Here is an 18,072-nt window from a genome sequence, read left to right as displayed (position 1 = left end):
AGGTACCGCCAATGTTACAACCAACCTTGGCGCCACTGAGTTCCTCAATCAGCCCGTCCATATATATATTAAATAGGGTCGGAGAGGTTACCCCCCCCTGCCGCACTCCACAGTTCAGCACGTATTCGTCTGAGTGCACGCCTGCCCACCGCACAGAGTTGATTTGGTTGCTGTACCAGTATTCAAAGACCGCTAATAACTCTGCAGGGAGACTGGTCTCGGACGACACCTTGCTCCACAAGATGTCGTACGAGACCAGATCGAACGCTTTGGAAAGGTCCAGAAAACAGGCGTACACTGGACTATCTTGCTTTCCATAGTACTGGACTGTACTTTTTAAACAAAATATGGCAGATTCCGTCGACACTCCTGGCTGGAAACCGAACTGAGCATCTTTAGCCTTATAGTGTTTCCGAAGCTGCCTATCCAGAAGCCTGTCCAGCACCTTAGCAGTAATTGTCGCCAGCGAAATCGGCCTATAATTGCCCAAGTCAGACACATCCCCCGTTTTGTTTTTTATTATAGGCACAACAATAGTTTGCATCAGTGCACTCGGCAGGTACGAGTGACTAACACACAAATTAAACAATAACGCAAGCACTCGCGGCAGATGTGTCCCAGCATACAGCAAGTGCTCGATACTTAGTCCATCGTGTCCCGGTGATTTCCCCGTCTTCATGGTTTTAATGACAGAAGAAACATCACTTACCGAGAAACGAACCGACACACTTGATGGACCCGCACCGAGCACCGGCACAGACCGACTTAGCGACGACTTCACCTGGAAATGCTCTTTAAATAAGTTGGCTATATCAGTGGGCTCACATTTACCCGCAATGCTCACAGGCAGGCTTGGTTTCGGATTAAGTTTACCCGTTTCTTTCCAAAACTTGCTAAAGTTTTTTGCTGAGTGATGGGTCGAGATAATATCCAATCTAATCTTTTGTTGATTATCTTGACACCACTTCAGCTTAACTTTGAAATCTTTACGTGACTGAATCATTAGTTCATAATAGATCTTTAAACCTAAACCTAGAAAACGGAGTTTTTTATAAGTCGTAGCGCTTTTTTTGGATGACAATACGGCTGCGATTTTAATTAGGAATCGTGAGGCTTCTCTCTGGGGACTGTATCGATTCGAATCCTGAGTTTTTGACTTTCGCTCGATAGAAAAAAAAAAACAAGAACATAGGTATAAATGCACTTTAGAAATTTGTAACAAATAATGCACAGAAGTTAAAACATAAAATGAAAATGAAAAAAGCTGCTAAAAGTCGGCAATACTATGGTAGATGTAACGTATGGACTACTTTCTTTTATTTAAACGTATAAACAATTAAAACTAATAATTAATGTGCTTATATGACTGTTTGGTTTCCGAATAAACTAAAAAAAATCAAAAAATATGATAGTCGCGCTCCATTTTGCTCACGCTTACGGTTAGTGAAAGTGAGAGAAGACTTAAGTAATTTCCAGCCCAGAAATGAAATGAGAAGGGTGTGTGACAGTGAACCTACTGATATTTAATTATAAATATTAAGAGGAATTCCTAGTTGCGATTTTTCCATACAAACGCTCTCGACTGATTCCTCCCTGGATTTTTAACCTAGAGCAGTGATTTTTTCAAATAAGATCAATATCATCAATATCTGTGCCGCTATGTTTTGCTTTTTTGGATTATTTTATTTTGAAGAAAGATACAGCGCCTCGAAAATCGCAAAAACGGCTAAATTGAATTGGCTGTAAAAAAAGGCACAGTATACAAATATGACAAAAAATATCCAAAAAATCAAAACATAGCGGCATAGATTATTTCTACCTCTTGCAATTTCCAAAATTTCATAATGATTAGTTGCGTTTTGGAGGAGGAAACAGTCGAGAGCGAAACCTCGATTTTTGAGTTTTTTGCGAGTGAATTTCGGTCCGAGCTGCAGTTGTCCTTATCGCACGAATTGGAGGCGGAGACAGTTTCTAAATATACGTACACAGAAGGAATAGTGATGGGCATAACATCCTTATTAGGGATTGCAGAACCGGTACTGTTTTAAAGAACCGGGATTTCCCGGTACTTTCGGAACTGGTCTAATTATTTCATTATTTTAAATAAAACGACAGCATTTTGCGATTTGACCACCTTTCGTATTATAATTTAATAAACACATTTTCTTTTATTACGTAGTAGGCAATTTTTTTTTAGAAATATAGTATTTTACATTGCTCACACTTGTGCGTTACAAGTAAAAGATAACTACTTTGATGTTTGCCACTAGATAGCAAATTTAATGAAATTACATTGACGAGGGGATTTATATATAAGTATCGCAGTCGTATTGTATAATCCGCCGTATTACATTACGGCTAGCCGATATCAAAATAAGGGCCATTTTGAAATGCGGCGGTTCAACGATTAAGGTATGTTGGGTAAATACCGGATGCGGGTGAAGAACGTAGGACATTCATTTCCCCCTAACTTTGCAAAAACATCGAAATAACCATATATTTCGGTTTATTTTATACTCTAAATGTAGGACTCAGTTGTGTTTTCAGATAACGAGTTCGTATTATTAGATTGCCTAATTAGAAATGAAGTAATTAACAAAGAACGAAAAAATACCGTTTTCGTTCCCATACAAAAAATACCGGTTTCCGATCCCTTATAAATAGCAAATGAGCAATTTTTTGCAATAAAGTTCCTACACATACGGATGCATATGTAGATATGCACGCATACATACATTGCTAGTTTCGGATACAAAATAGAGATAGGGCTTCGAAATTAGTTTCCTTAAAATGCTTCAAGAGGGCTCTCTTTTCTTATATATTTACTTTACTCTTTACATACGATCCTTACATTTTATAAAAAAAAAAAGATTGTATATCAACTATATATATATATATATATATATATATATATACATAATTGCAAAATTAAACCAACAAAATCGCAATTTTAATTATTTTCCATACTTCAAGATGGGCTCTGTACAGTTCACGAAATCTAAAATTGTCAAAACTTCGCAAAGTATCTATTATTTTAGTGGTTTTTTTTATTACTTCGGGTAAACCTTACAATAAGAGGTTTCTTAGCACATTGTTTACTTATCAAATTGCCTTATGACATAGGTATCAAAGTTTGAGAGCCACAATTTTACCAATTTTTGTACCAGGGTTAAGATCGGATACAAAAGGGTAGTCACCGGACCTATTTCTTTGTGATACCTTATTCTCTTTCCATTAGAAGCAACTTTTTTTCACCACCCAATGTTCTCCCTTGATGGCAAAACACTCGTTACCCTAAAAAAAAGTATGTCTCATCTTTACACAGGTACAAAACTAAAACCGTTCTATATTGAAGATTACCAAAATTCATGCCGAATCTACGGTTATTATTTAACGATTCGCTACGTACTTCAAGAATCTGTCACGTGTTGAGATCTCGAAAAAATATTTTTTCACGAGTTCTCTCAATTGGTCCCAAAATTGTCCGGCATTATCCCAACATACTTTACCCAGATTGTCATTGCGATACGTTCTTCAATAAGGCGGCCCAAGTTTAGCCCCATCGTACTACAAGTTAAATAGATTGTAGTTTAACCATAGGTATATTTATACCTACTTACAAAATTTCACAACACACCATGATCACTCCCAACTTACTGATACGGATAGGTACAGTCAAGTGTAAAAATATGGGTGTACACATCTTACTCAAAAATATGTCCCATAGCATCTTATTCCAGTGTAATAAGAGCGTAGTACCATATTTATGAGACGATTCTTTCGATACATATTTTTGCACTTGACTGTACGACGACAACCGAAGCTGAGCTGACATCATTCTTTTTTGCAGTTTTTACCTATATGGTAATTAATATCAATCAATCAATCAATCATTTATTATTTCGTCATCATAGGTGTAAAATACATTTAGTACAGGTGATAGGGTGTTTGGTATTAGGGTGTAATAGATACAGTATAATATAAAAATGAAAAACAATATTACGTGGTAACAACAAAAACAACTTGCGTCGGGCAGCGCAGAATAAATTCCGTCTGGCTCGCGGGCGATGTCGACGGAACGGCGCGCAATGAGCGAGCGCACGAGTCTCGCGTCTGTGTGCGCGCACTCACACTTAGATAGCTCCGGCTCCCGCCCACCGCAGCGCGACAGAAACATAGCTTCAAAAATTCGAGATTTGAAAAGTTGCTCAGCTAGGAATTGCTCTTAATGCTGTTATTCTGGTTAGTACACACATCTGCGCTATGACGTCTTATGCTTACTTGTGATATTTATTTTTACCAATTTAAATAATGAGTTCACCACAAACTGTTCAAATAAAATGAATTATTGCCATTGTATTGCATTTTATAGAAAAAGGCTTAAATAGCGCTATCACCATTCTTTGCTTCAGTGTTTCGGTAATTGGTAACCAGGGTCACCACGGAATTGTAACCAGAGATTTAATATGAAGTATGTTACTACTTGCCTGTTGGCCATCGTTGGTCTGACTGCAGCTAATTTGGTCCCTCTCGGTAAGTCTATCTTTTGTTAAGTTTGTTAGCTGTGATCTATTGCCACTACATGGTACAAAATGGCTACGATTCTGAGAATTCTAAGGAATCACGCTAGGAAATTAGAAGCAAACAAAAATATGGCGCAATGCGCGAAACTTGCAATATGGCCGTGGCGCGCACCTTTTTCTCAGTCCCTCAGAATAAATATTTTCTTTAAAAAAATTCTGGATGATTTCTCAGCTGTGTTACTAGCATTTTTTTAAATGAAATTATACTAACATAACAATATACATTATATATGGATAAACAAGTATAAATACATATACATACAATTGCACGTGCGTTATGGGTTATAGTCATTAGATTTGTAGCTGGCCCCCAACGGCTTATCCTTTGTCTATTGTTAACTAAAACGGCGCGTGCCGCTACCTGCAAAAAAAGGACCCGGTACTTTAACCGGTTATTTAATTACAACTCCTATGGTAATTGAAATGAGATACAAAATGAACAAATGGAAAAATAATTTGCGATTTCTTGTATGGTCCCTATACGGTTACCGAGTACCGGCGAGTCGAACGCTACCGAACCAGTCTAAAATGTGTCCTCGATATGCGTAACAAAGGCGCGTTATCAGAGAGCACACCTACACTGGTTTTTTGAGCGTTGGACTAGCCCGCGCTTAAATGCCAATTAGAATTATACGACCCTTTTTTTGCAGGTAGTGGCACGCGCGGTTTTAGTTAACAATAGACAAAAGATTAGCCGCTTCGGGCCAGCTTCAAATCGAATGACTATACTGCCGAATTCCCACTTCGCCTGCCCTAGCAGGTGGTTATAAAGCAAACCTTTAAAAGTTAACTTGCTTGGAGCCTGTGACAATGAAATTCAAAATAATTACTACAATTTTTCTTTAGCTCTATTAATAGCCGGTAATTGAAATAAGAGGTGGTAATTAGACGAAGCAGCAGATATTTTTTTCAGAGAATTTCCGTTTGCAGTGTTTTTATTACCTACGTCCTACAAGTTTCCTTTTGATAGTATGCAGGGAAACATTTTATCATTAAAAAAACATTTCCTGATATCTGATGGAGCACTTAAAGTAAAAAAAAAGATGTGTAAAGTAAAAAAAAAGATGTCTGAGTATATCTATGAAAGTAAGAAATTCGCAACGAATGGCGATAAATTAAAGCACGCCGAAGGGATTGTTTTAAATCGACAAGACTTGCGAATTACCTATGTATTTGCACGTGTACCGTACGACGTTTTACAGTACATAGGGGCCTGTCGCAATAGTCCGGGAAAGTAGCACCATATATACACCAATTATACAATATATCGTTCGTCAACGATATTACTGAGTCATAGACCTGTTTAGGTATTGGGATCAAAATTATTTTCGCTGTCTTGTTTCTGACCACTTTGTCACGTTTGTATTGGTGTATTCTATCAAAAAAAAGTTGAATATAATTAAAAGCTAAAAATCATGCCATACAAAAAGCTACACTCCGTCCGTTCCGTTTTTGGGGACAAAAAACAAGACAATTTTTTTTTATCCTTTGGATATTCAACCAGCTCAGTAAATATGGCCGTTCGGACTCTGTAAATTAAATGATTTTTAGTAGGTATTTTATAATTACTTAGTCGATAAATATATAAACAGATTGTTTAGACAACTGTGCATATGAAAGTAAGTTTTTCCACATATTTTTTATTTAAGCATTCAACTTTACCTCAAAACTTCTTTCCTCAGGCCCGCAGCAAGCTTGCCCAGCAGGGACCCAACTCTACTCCCTCAACGGCTGCGGTTACGTAACCCGCGAGGCAACCTGTTACGAATCCCGCCCCAGACCAGACAAGCAGCAGACCTGCGGCTACTCAGCCTGCCACTGCATCCACCCCACTGTCAGAAACCAGGTCACCGGCCAATGCGTACACTTAGACAAGTGCCCGAACGCTAAAATCATCCACGGACACGGAGGCGGCGGCAGACCGAAGATTGAGAGACGACAACTTCAAAAAGGCGCTAAATTTCCAATTCCACCAAGGCGAAAAGCCCATACACCAGTTCCAAATGTACCAGCCCCAGTTGCACCAGTTCCATATATACCAGCCCCAGTAGCACCGACTCCAGTTGTACCAGTTCAAAACGTCCGAGCACCAGTAGTACCAGTTCCATATATACCAGCCCCAGTAGCACCGACTCCTGTTGTACCAGTTCAAAACGTACGAGCACCAGTAGCACCAGTTCCATATATACCAGTCCCAGTAGCACCGACTCCAGTTGTACCAGTTCAAAACGTACAAGCACCAGTAGTACCAACTCCAGTACAAGCCCCAGTAGTACCAAAACCCGTTTATAACGCTGGTTACACTAATTACAACCCTGGTTACAATACCGAGAACACTAACAACAATGGTAACCGTGGTAACAGCAATTACGATACTGGTTACGGTAACAGTAACAATGGTTACAATAATTATAACTCTGGTTACAATAACAACGCTGCGCCACTCAGATATTAAGAATAAAACTTCTTATTTTTGAGAATAAAACTTTATTTAAAATTTTGCGATTTTTTATACCTTTTTTACCGGATTACGTACAATTATTTAATTAATACCACGTCGGTGGTAAACAAGTTTAGGGCCCATTTAATGGTAAGCGGTCACCGTAGCCTATGGACACATGCAACTCCTAAGGTGAGGGTGAGGGGGTGTGGGGTGTACATACAAACAAAACTCGTTATAATGTTCGGTACGGAATAAAACATGGCGAGCAATTGTCGACTTAAAATAAGTGAATTACTCGTTTTAATACTCATATTTATTCAAGAGGGGGCTAATCCAGGAAATTGTTAAAGGAACAAAAGATTATGGTGCCCCATTGGCGGTTACTAAATGTTATATAACATCGTATGACAGTTATAACATCGTAAAACACTTTCAATACTATCATGCTGCCCCTGTCACACGATGTTATATAACATTATATAATAGCCAATGTGGGAGCACTATTAAGCGCACCGCGCGATAGTAGCCACGGAAGATTTTAGGATTAGCGGGTTTTGACGCTCTTCGTCAATATCTCTAAAAGTATTAATTCTGTTAGAAATTTTGCTAGTGAAATCGAGTGACTTCACTAGCAAAATTTCATTTATTCTATAATTTATCTGTACGTAATTTTTGAGTTATATAAGTAAGATTTTATATAAATTAAATATTAAATTTAAATGACGTAGTATTAATTCCGTACCAGAAAATAAGTTTTTGCCAAAAATATCATTTTCGATACAAGCTTTTATCGCTGACTGTACTTTTTTACCACAGGCTAATCACTCATCATCAACATCAGATCATCATCGCGAGAATTCTAAAACGCAAACAAAATTAGGTTGCCTTATTTCATCCCATAGTTCCTATGGCCACCGTCTCTATCAGCTCGATGGTACAATAATATTGCATTGTCTGACTGACTGACCTATATATGTATGCAAATTTTCAGCTCAATCGGAAATGAGGAAGTGGGTCAAATCTTCCAAGATTTAACCCGGACTAACTAGCACACTAAACGCCACTTGCACCATCCCACTAACCTAGGGTTAACCGGTTAACACGTTAACCTAGTGTCAAATTGTACTGGTAACCATGGTAACTCCAGTTTTCATCGGTTAACCCTAAACCGGTTAACCCCAAATCGGTTAACTACAAATGATGACCGCTTCTCAAATCCTTTTATCCGAATGACCGAACACTCAGATTCAAAATATTTAATCTCACAGCTTTTTTAACAAATTAATGTAGGTACAGTCAGCATCAAAAGTAGCGGATCAAATAACGTTTCATACGCTACCATTCTGTAACAGCTTAACAAAAAGTGGTGTCTTTTATATAGAACAACAAAGACTGTAAAAGATATACTTTTTATCGCGAATTTTAACAATTTATCTAAATTTGGAAAAGTTATCCGGAATATCAGATACTTTTGGCGCGTTGTTTCATCCGCTACCGCTGATGCTGACTGTACATTGGTATTGAAAATACATTGAACTAACATGTAAAGGTGACAGCAGAATGCCACCTTTCCAGCATACAACCAGAACCTATATATCCAGGAACGTGTTTCAATCTACCTAATCACTCCCCGCGGGGCAGTAATGCGTGTAGCTCCCAATGAGCGGAGTTTACTATGTTTCTAGAATATATTCAATTAAACCTACACTGTATTAGTGTTTGTACTTACCTAGTTGGTAACTAAGTTCTGTTACTCGATTTGCAACCGCGATTTCCGTTAAAACAAATGCTACCGAAAAAATAAAAAATGACATAATGTGGTGGATTTGTGAGCTATAATTATATACCACACAGAACGCTTATCTCGTCGTATCTATAATGAATTGGGGCCTAAAAGAGAATCGTATCGCAGTAATTGCGTTGCACAAATGTGGGCATCCGCCAAACACGATTTTGAAGTTGCTTGAAAGCCTAAAAATCAACAAACAATTTGTTTATTCTAATAAAGGCAGTGAAGGCGAGAATTGCAAGAAACCCCGGCTGAAAGCAAAAGTTGTTGGCAATACAGATGTCTGTGAAGAGAAGCTCCCTAAAAAAGTTATCAATGAAGACCTTGGACTGCACGCTTACCGTAAACAAAAAGGTCATTTGCTTAATGGACGATTAAAGACTATGAGGCTAGAGAGAAGTCGCGTGCTATTGAAGCGGTACGCACAAAATGGCCACCGAAATATACTATTTCCAGATGAAAAAATTTTTACCATTGAAGAATGTTGTAACCGCCAGAATGACAGAGTGTATGCAAAAAACAGTCAAGAGGCGATTGCGACTGTTCCGAGAGTGCAACTAGGCCATCATCCCTCTTATGTGATGAATTGGCTGGGTGTGTCACACTCAGGGCTAACACAGGTTCATTTCTGTGAAAAAGGTGTGAAAACTGGGGCCAAAGTTTACCAGGAAACCGTTCTCGATCCAATAGTGAAGCCCCTAAGCCACACCCTATTTCAAAACCAGCCATGGGTCTTTCAACAGGACTCAGCTCCTGCACATAAGGCAAAAACAACTCAAGCCTGATTTCGAAGGAACAAAATTGACTTTATTGTCCACGAAGACTGGCCGTCCTCCAGCCCGGACCTTAACCCCCTGGGTTATGCCATATGGCAGATTATTGAGGAGAAAGCCTGTGCTAAACCCCACACATATCTTGACTCCCTCAAGCGGGCCATAGTTAAGACAGTGACGGAATTAGACATGACAATTGTGCGTGCCGCTATTGATGACTGACCTCGTCGTTTGAGGGCCTGTGTCAAGGCCAGAGGAGGCCATTTTGAATGATATTATCATATATAACTCCTGATTTTGTGTACTTAATTTTATATATAGTTTATTCAATATATAGTTTAATATATAGTTCGTTCGTATATTTTATATAGATAAAGATTATTGCAGTAACAGCATTTAGTAACCAACTAGGTAGTCACGAGTACCTACGATGCAGCGTTGTTCGGTAGTTGCTTGACAGGGTATGAAATATTTGTGCTAATAATCGAAAAACAGAAATTAAACTTAAAACAAACCCAAACAATTAGGTTGCATTGTTTTATCACAGAGTTCCTATGGCCACTTTCTGTCTCCATCATCAGATCAGCTCGATGGTACCTTATATTGCAATGTCACCCAACTTACATTACATATGTATGCAAATTTTCAGCTTCACCGGAAACCGGGAAGTGGGTCAAATTCGACTTTCAAGATTTGACCCATACTAGCATATATACTAGTATGGTATATATACATACATTATTACATTGCAAGTCATATAAAAGCTTGTAAAATATCAAGTCTTCATACCCTGCGCATCCGTAAACGAAGAAGTTATTTTTCACCACACCAACTGGTAAAGGCCCTCTTGATTGTTCAAAAACGAATGAGAAAGTTGCATTTTATCCACATGTGGGGCAAAGTAATCAGATGCAAATTTTGAGTTGTTTCCTTATGTTAGCTAGTGGAATTGACTTTTAAATGATGATTTTGAATGATACATTTTATATTACGTTCATTTGGATTTGATTTGGTTTGATTTTTTCGGTATTTCATAGTTAGTATTTTCTTCGCGCTGGTGTGGTGAAAAATTTTGTGTTTCACTCGGAGGCAAAGTTTGTTTAACCCCTACCTTCTCGAACCACTCGCTACGCTCGTGGTTTAATTTTGTAATCTTTCGCTTGCTCGGGTATCAATATTAGCACGAGCGGTTAAACAACAACTTTGCCCCCTTGTTAAACAAATAACTATTATACAATAATCTAATAAGTACCTATTGTATTGTACAAGGTGCCCACGAGGAACCGGAGAGATTTTAACCACCGTAAAACCACCCAACTATAGTCCAAAGCTCCCAACTATGGTCCACAAATAAATCAATTTTTCTCGTTCAGGTGTGTATTTTACTATATTTTTGTAGTTCTAAGGCAAAGTATGTTTATAAATGGAAGGTAAAACTAGGAGTAAACCAAAAGGAATATTGGTATAGATACTTAATTTCCTTTTGAACTTGTGGACCATAGTTGCAGTATTGGACTATAGTTGGGTGGGTTTACGGCACGCATTTCTGAGGTGAAAAGAAGGAAAACATGTTATATACCTATCCACTTGCGTTCACATCGTGTAAATTCATAAGTATAATAACTACGTGACATATTTTTCTTGCAAATATTTACAGTACCTACATACACACAGTACAAATATATGTAACATGCATAAGTATATATTTAAACATATAAGTACATTGACTAGTGCTGCACTGGTCGTTTATTAGTGTAGGTTTTAAGGTTCTGACGGAAGATCAGCGCTGTGGTCTCCGCAGCATTTATGCTGAGTCAGCGCCTATTCTTTACCACAACACATGACCCTCTACTAATATCTCTATTAATCTAAAAATAAGACACGTAATACATTAATTGATTGTTGACGTAATTATTGATATTAGTGTCAAACTGTATGTTACTTTTTCTTTGTCTCTTGTCAATTTTCTTTCTCTCTTGTTATTTGTTTGTGTCACAAAGCATGTAAGTTGTGGTTGAATAATAGTTATTTGTACAACAAGAGAGCAAAGTTTGATATTTCTTCGAGTGCTTGTTTTGAGTCTCGTGCAAGCGAAAGATTCTATAATAGATTCACGAGCGTAGCGAGTGAATCTAATTTAGAATCTTGAGTGTAGTAAGGGACTCAAAAGCGCACGAGATGTAAATAACTTTAATCTCGTGTAGTACACAAAAATTTTCACGTCAGTCAGCCATCAAAAAATACAACCTGAAAAAATGTAATCCAGACGGACGGATGACTATTTCACTCATGTTTTCTGAAGGTATTCTAACAATTAACTTTAATTACCGCAATAAAACAAAACAAAAGAAATTTCAATAAAATAATACGAAAACAATGAATTAACGAACATCAATTGACAGTTCAATCGACAACTTTTTTTTTGTAAAAAAAAAACTTTGTAAGATACGGTCCGAATTGCGGATACTACTATTTGTCAACTATAGTAGAGATCGTTAAAAGTAGTCAAGTAGAATTATTTACTGCGTAACAATTGCGTAAATTTGTATAAGTTCATTGTTTTGATTGTATAATAAAATACGTAAAATATGGTGTTTTTATTAAATTTTAAACTTTTATTTCAGTAATTAATTATTACGAATGAAGACTCGTAGGGTGTTTTGGAACGATGCGGTCTGACTTATTTCGGGGGTCTATTATAAACCGTCAATATACCGTTGAATTACGTATGCACTTTTTTTGTCTCTTTCTTTTTGCTAATGACGTGAAAGGGATAAAGACAATAGAATCCAAATATTTCGAACTTGTATTAAGCCCCGCACGTTGAAATGACATTCGAATCTAAAGGTCACTTGAATGTTATTTTGTCTCACTCGGTGAGCAAAATGCGATTTTGCTCACTGTTTTTAAGCAGCAAATTACCCTTGTTCGAGCTGCTGACGTGAAAAGATTTTATCTATCTATCTAAATATCTATCTATCTATATGAGTTTAGGTTAATTTGACAACAAAAATATAGTTCATTTTTTTCGATTTTTTTGTATGTTCATAAAATGTAACGCTCTTTGTAAAACTGTACAAATTGATAAACATTGGCAACACCAGGTATGCCCCTATGGCGCTCAAAAAGAATTAGAACTTTTTATTGTAAAACCTATTTATTGCAAAGTATTCCTTGTCACTTTTTGACATATATCTATAAGGATATTTGGACTACGAGTAGGTCCCATAGTAGCAACATCGCCATCAAAAAATCATTTTGCACCAAGTAACAATAAAAATATGTTTTTTTTTGTAAATGGCTTTAACTCTGAAATTAGGCGAATTCCAAAAAAGTTATAGGACATTTTAGTATTTAAATATGATGAGGAATATACTGTTAAAATCTCTCGCAATGCTCACGGGCACCGTGTATATTGTATGTAAGATATTATTCAGATAAGGCTACGGTGAAACCATCCGTTAGATTGGCTGAACGTGTTCACAAGCCCTTCGATATGAGACAATTATGGCGACGTCACACTTAAAGCGATACAAAAGAGACGCATTTCAGTAAGAAAGAGCTATAGCCATACCACCAGTGACTTCACGTATACGTTAGCGATTGCGTACACTCGATCGTAGTCCATCTCGCTTGCACTGATGTATTGGTGCGATAGAGAGGGAATGCGATCGAGTTCACTCAGACGCTAACGTGAATGTCTAGTGTCAACTCGTGGTAGCCGTGGTGATCATGTAGCTATTTGTGAGACGTTTTGTGTACGACAGTTGGCATTTCCCCTTTTCCTTCTCGTGAATGAAAAAAAAAATCCAACCATTTTTTTATTCACGATATTGATATAATATTAAAACTTTATTCAGCTAAAAATACAGCTCGTAAATAAAAACACCTCAATAATAGCCAAAGCTCGAAAAAACGCCCGTCATTTTGAAAACATAACCCTGTTCCATACAACAGAGACTTTTTTATACCGATGTGAACGATTAAATATGCCCCACTGACGTTCGTACACTGTGAACGAACATCTTCCACTCATACGAGTAAATGGGTCCTAATCCTAATTATTATTTTCCAATGTGGCCCACAAGATGGCAGAACCTTCTATACTACTATGCACAAAAAAACGTACGAGAACGGTAGATGGCAGCACTTGCTTTGGCGTGAAGTGTCAGTGTACATGTTTATGTTTCCGATTTAGGCCACAAGATGGCAGATACAATGCGTACGGTCCCTTAACTGACATTGGAAACTCCAAAAGAACGTTGTAGAACTCCATACAGACATCGAATTTCGTACAGATCTTGCAGTGATATAGAAAACACACTAGCGCCATCTGTTAAACGCTGTTGTCATTGTTAAAACGGGGGCTTACTAATTCAAGTTATAAAACTTATTTAAACTTTGGCAAGCCATTTATCAGTATAAAACGACAGCAGATTTAAAAATGTTGGCGCGAAGGGTTGACCTCCGATAGAATATTTGAATTCCACGCCTTTTTCTACTGACTAAGTAGTATAGTCTGTCAAGCAAAGTATGTCAGTAGTATTGTACAGCAAAGTGAAGTAGGACAACACTCAAAAAGCAGTATTGGTTGGTATTGCGCTAAGAAAAGCATGTACATTGAACGAAAATATGTAATTTTCATAACCTCAAATTTTACAAATATTTACGATCAACGAGCGTGAATGTATTATATTGTAGGCACCTTGACTTTGCTTAAGTTCATGCACAAGCTTATTTAATATATTGGTATTTAATGGTGACAGCAGAAATTTCTCTTGGAATAGCAACGATTCAGAATGTAAACAAACATGATGGCTGTCATTCACTATCCACATTCCACAGATAAAACACAAATGAGACGCCATTTTGGAATTATTCGATCACTGTTTTGCTACCCACGATTTTTAAAATTTCCCGCCTTTTGCTAATGACAAGATTTGCTTGACCAAGTATATATTATCGCATGTAGTAGAGCAAGGTTTTAGGCATTAAGGCCCGTCCATCCCCCCGGCGTATTAGCTTCGTATAAATCGACGGCCGATTGCAATTTATGGCCGTTGATAGTGCGTTATAAGGAAACACTCTTTATGAGCCACCCTGGGGCCGCTTAGGCTTAAGTGTGGGACACCTTTTTTTGTAATAAAAGTGAATGGGCGGGACGGGTTATGGATTTACAGTAGTCATAGATTTGGTTATGTTGGATGCTCGAAAAGGTTTATGACGTCATTATTTTTATTCTTAGTTGAAAATCGTGTTTGCCTTTAAAATAATTTTATTACTCCTGGCATATTACATACATAATCACGCCTATTGAGGCAGGCGTTTACGCGTAGGCAGAGACCACGGATTTCCACTTGCTACGATCCTGACATACCTCTTTCGCTTCCTTCACTTTCATAACATTCCTCATACACGCTCACCGTACGGAAGGTGGAGATAAGGAACAAAATCTCCATATAACAAAAACTGTCATCAAAAAACTTTAAATAGGTGGCGCTACAATACCTAGAGTACTTGAACAAAAACATCAAATCATAGACACACTCACTCCGTCAATAACGCCTAGGTTCTTAGCTACTCTAGCGCTACTTTGGAGAGATTTGGAACTATTATTTATAGAGCTGGACACTTTTGCAACAGTTCTACCATAAGAGATGCCACTCCTCTTAATTCCACACTCCATAGCTCACCGGTTTAGGGTGCTCTTGACCTGGCCTTTCTTCAGGATTTCCCCGATGCGATGTGATCAGAGAAAGTCCGCCCCTTCTCTTCTACTATAATAATATTAGTTTTAATGTTTAAATTTGTAAAGACTTAGTTGCAGACAACCTAACATTTATCAAACGTTTTAGTCTGTAAACCGGCTAAAGCAAACTTTGACATAACATAAGTGCCAATTACACCCACACTTTATCAAAGTCGTCTGGATCAAGAGTATTTTTTCCGTTTCTCCAAATATCGTTAACAATATTTGAAATGTAAAAAATGGTTCATATGCAAAAATATCAAACACTGAATATTTTTGGAAATTAGAGACAAAGTATTATTTACATTTCAAATTCTGTTAAGGATGTGCTGATATTCCGTGAAACGGAAAACAATTATCAGGCCCGACATCGGGACTGATTTCGAACCCGATCTCGGGAAGTGTGGATGTAATTGGCGCCATACCTGGTGTTGCCAATGTTTATCAATTTTTGCAGTAAATGTGCCTTCAACCAAAAGGGTCCTTATTGTCAGTTGCCAATAAGATGCTATTTTAATAAATCTTCAATTTGAAATCAACCTTATCGGTATCAGACAACGTGGCACATTTTAGTTAAAAACGTCACAATATACTTCTTAATTAATATTTCTTTCATTCCACTTATCCTAGTAGAATCGATAGTGCTCTAGATTCTGGCTAGGAATCTCGTAAATTTTCTGGAAATCCTAAGAACAATAAAAAACGTCCCGGTACATCATCTTGATGCGTCCCGACCCGTCAATAAATTTCCAAGCCGAGAAAAAAATATGTTCAAGTCTATTTTTGTGTTTGGGTTCGGTTTTTAACGAAACCCTTAGGAGCAAACGCATGAGATAATGCCAAGGGTTTCCGTTTAGCTGATATGTCAGGTCGTTAGTTTGCGTCACACGTCGCCACAGTCAACCAGTAGTAATCAGCAGGCTAAGCGCAGAATAAGTTACGCAGTGGCTTACGTGAGCGAATAACTCGCAATTCGACGCGGCGCGGCGCGGTGGCCCAACGGCATTCGCGTTCACAACGAGATCGCCCATGTCTACCTGACATGACATGATCACGTAGGACACTTCCATAGGTATCAAAAGTTTGAATTCACCCGCGCCGTGCCGCGCCGCTCCGCTTCGCATTCGCGAGTTATTCGCTCACGTAAGTCGACACCTTATTAGAGTAAGAGTGTTTCCATATTGTCCGATCCGATATCGGATGTAGGGTCTTACATCTGCGTAGTCGCGGGAACGCCGTCTTGAGTTGTCAGGCACAGCACTACAACAAACATTATGCCTACACATACGCACACAAACAAAAAATACTATCGATATATTAGCTGACGAGGGGGCAAAGGCTGTAATTATCAGAGGGCCTACCGCGAACCACGTTCGACGTTTTGCCTCTCTGTCGCACTTGTAAATTCATACATAAATGTGTCAGGGAAGCAACACGTCGAACATGGTTCGCGGTAGGCCCTCGGAGGCGCCGCACAGTATCGTATGTCGGAAAGCTCCTATGAGAAGAACAGCTTTTTGCGTTACCTATCTATAGTTTTTTATTAATAATTATTCATTAAATGAATATATAAATACAGAAAAACTATCGACATAGTCAACCAGTAACAATCAGTAAGTAATCTAAGGTAGGTGAGTAAATAATTGCAAGCAAGCGTTTTCGCTTGACGAGTAAGATTTTTTGCGCGCATGTGTTTATTCTTATAAAAATAATCGCCTACAGTATATATACATATAGTGTGAACAACAATGATTAAATATATATTATATCTCTCACGCAGTATCTACTCGGTAATTTTTTTTATATATTCTTAAGTGAAAATATAATTCTTGCCGCCGGTCGGACTCCCGCCTAGTTGGAAAATATTATGTCTCTTATGTATGATGTAGGTAGATAATTAGAGATTAAAGAACGATATACTGCCAACCAATTTTCTTTACAAATCTCATCTGTTTAAACTAAGTAGGTCTTTTATAACATGGTGAAATTGAAAACTAATAAAGTTGTAGGCGAAAATTGACAAAAAGACTCAAAACAACAGTATTTTGCTCTCAGAGTCAGAACAAGCAAACGTCATAATAGCATAGAAGTTTGACGTTTAAAATAACACTTTCACAGTCTGTGGCTGACAAAATGACTGCAGAGTTAGCTTGGTCTGCCTCTACCCTACCACCAGCTCAGTTTTATAATATTTTCGAGATAAAACTGTTTTCACCGCAGTAATAAATCTAAAGACGTACGCATAATAAAATGTACAGTACGTAGAATATAAATATGTAAAAGTAATCTTCAGAAGTAAAGTTCTCATCCTGTTAGTCTCAGTTCACATACAAATAGCAGTCAGGTTACAGTCCGTCTGTATCGGCCCCTACGTTACCTATAGTGAACTTAATTCAAAATTCAAAATTCAAAATTTTATTCTGCAAGTAGGCCTCAAGGGCTCTTTTACAAGTCAATACAACATTTATAGAAACATCATAATATGATGTTTCTATAAATGTTGTATAAATGTTGTATAAATGTTGATAAAATGTTATGTATTTTTCATGTCACTATATTATAGTGACATGAAAAATACATAACATTTTATCAATACAACAGCCAATACCTGGGTAAACATTACATTATAATAATCTTAAAATAAATAATTACTACAATACAATAGAGATGTTTAGTCTCTATGGTTAAAAACACATTAAATCTGGAGATGTAGTAGTAGGTAACCTACTGATTTA

General features: G+C 37.6%; 1 protein-coding gene across 1 annotated transcript; it reads left to right on the top strand.

The window, feature by feature from the left end:
* The first annotated feature begins 4,466 nt into the window (after positions 1-4,466).
* Positions 4,467-7,081, top strand: LOC133515536 (WAS/WASL-interacting protein family member 3-like). Its single transcript, XM_061848084.1, has 2 exons — positions 4,467-4,533; positions 6,266-7,081. Exons 1-2 carry the CDS (start codon positions 4,467-4,469, stop codon positions 7,036-7,038), a joined length of 840 nt encoding a protein of 279 aa, XP_061704068.1. The 3' UTR covers positions 7,039-7,081.
* The last annotated feature ends 10,991 nt before the right edge of the window (positions 7,082-18,072 follow it).

The sequence above is a fragment of the Cydia pomonella genome, chromosome 2 (assembly GCF_033807575.1).
Source record: "Cydia pomonella isolate Wapato2018A chromosome 2, ilCydPomo1, whole genome shotgun sequence".
NCBI lineage: Eukaryota > Metazoa > Arthropoda > Insecta > Lepidoptera > Tortricidae > Cydia > Cydia pomonella.
The sequence above is the reverse complement of the archived record's forward strand: the minus strand, read 5'-3'. Positions and strand labels throughout refer to the sequence as shown.

Bases quoted from the DNA above. Each gene is read 5' to 3' on its own strand.
- LOC133515536 (XM_061848084.1), top strand. From the start codon at position 4,467: ATGAAGTATGTTACTACTTGCCTGTTGGCCATCGTTGGTCTGACTGCA. The intron at 4,534-6,265 runs GTAAGTCTATCT...TTCTTTCCTCAG, and splicing joins AGCTAATTTGGTCCCTCTCG to GCCCGCAGCAAGCTTGCCCA.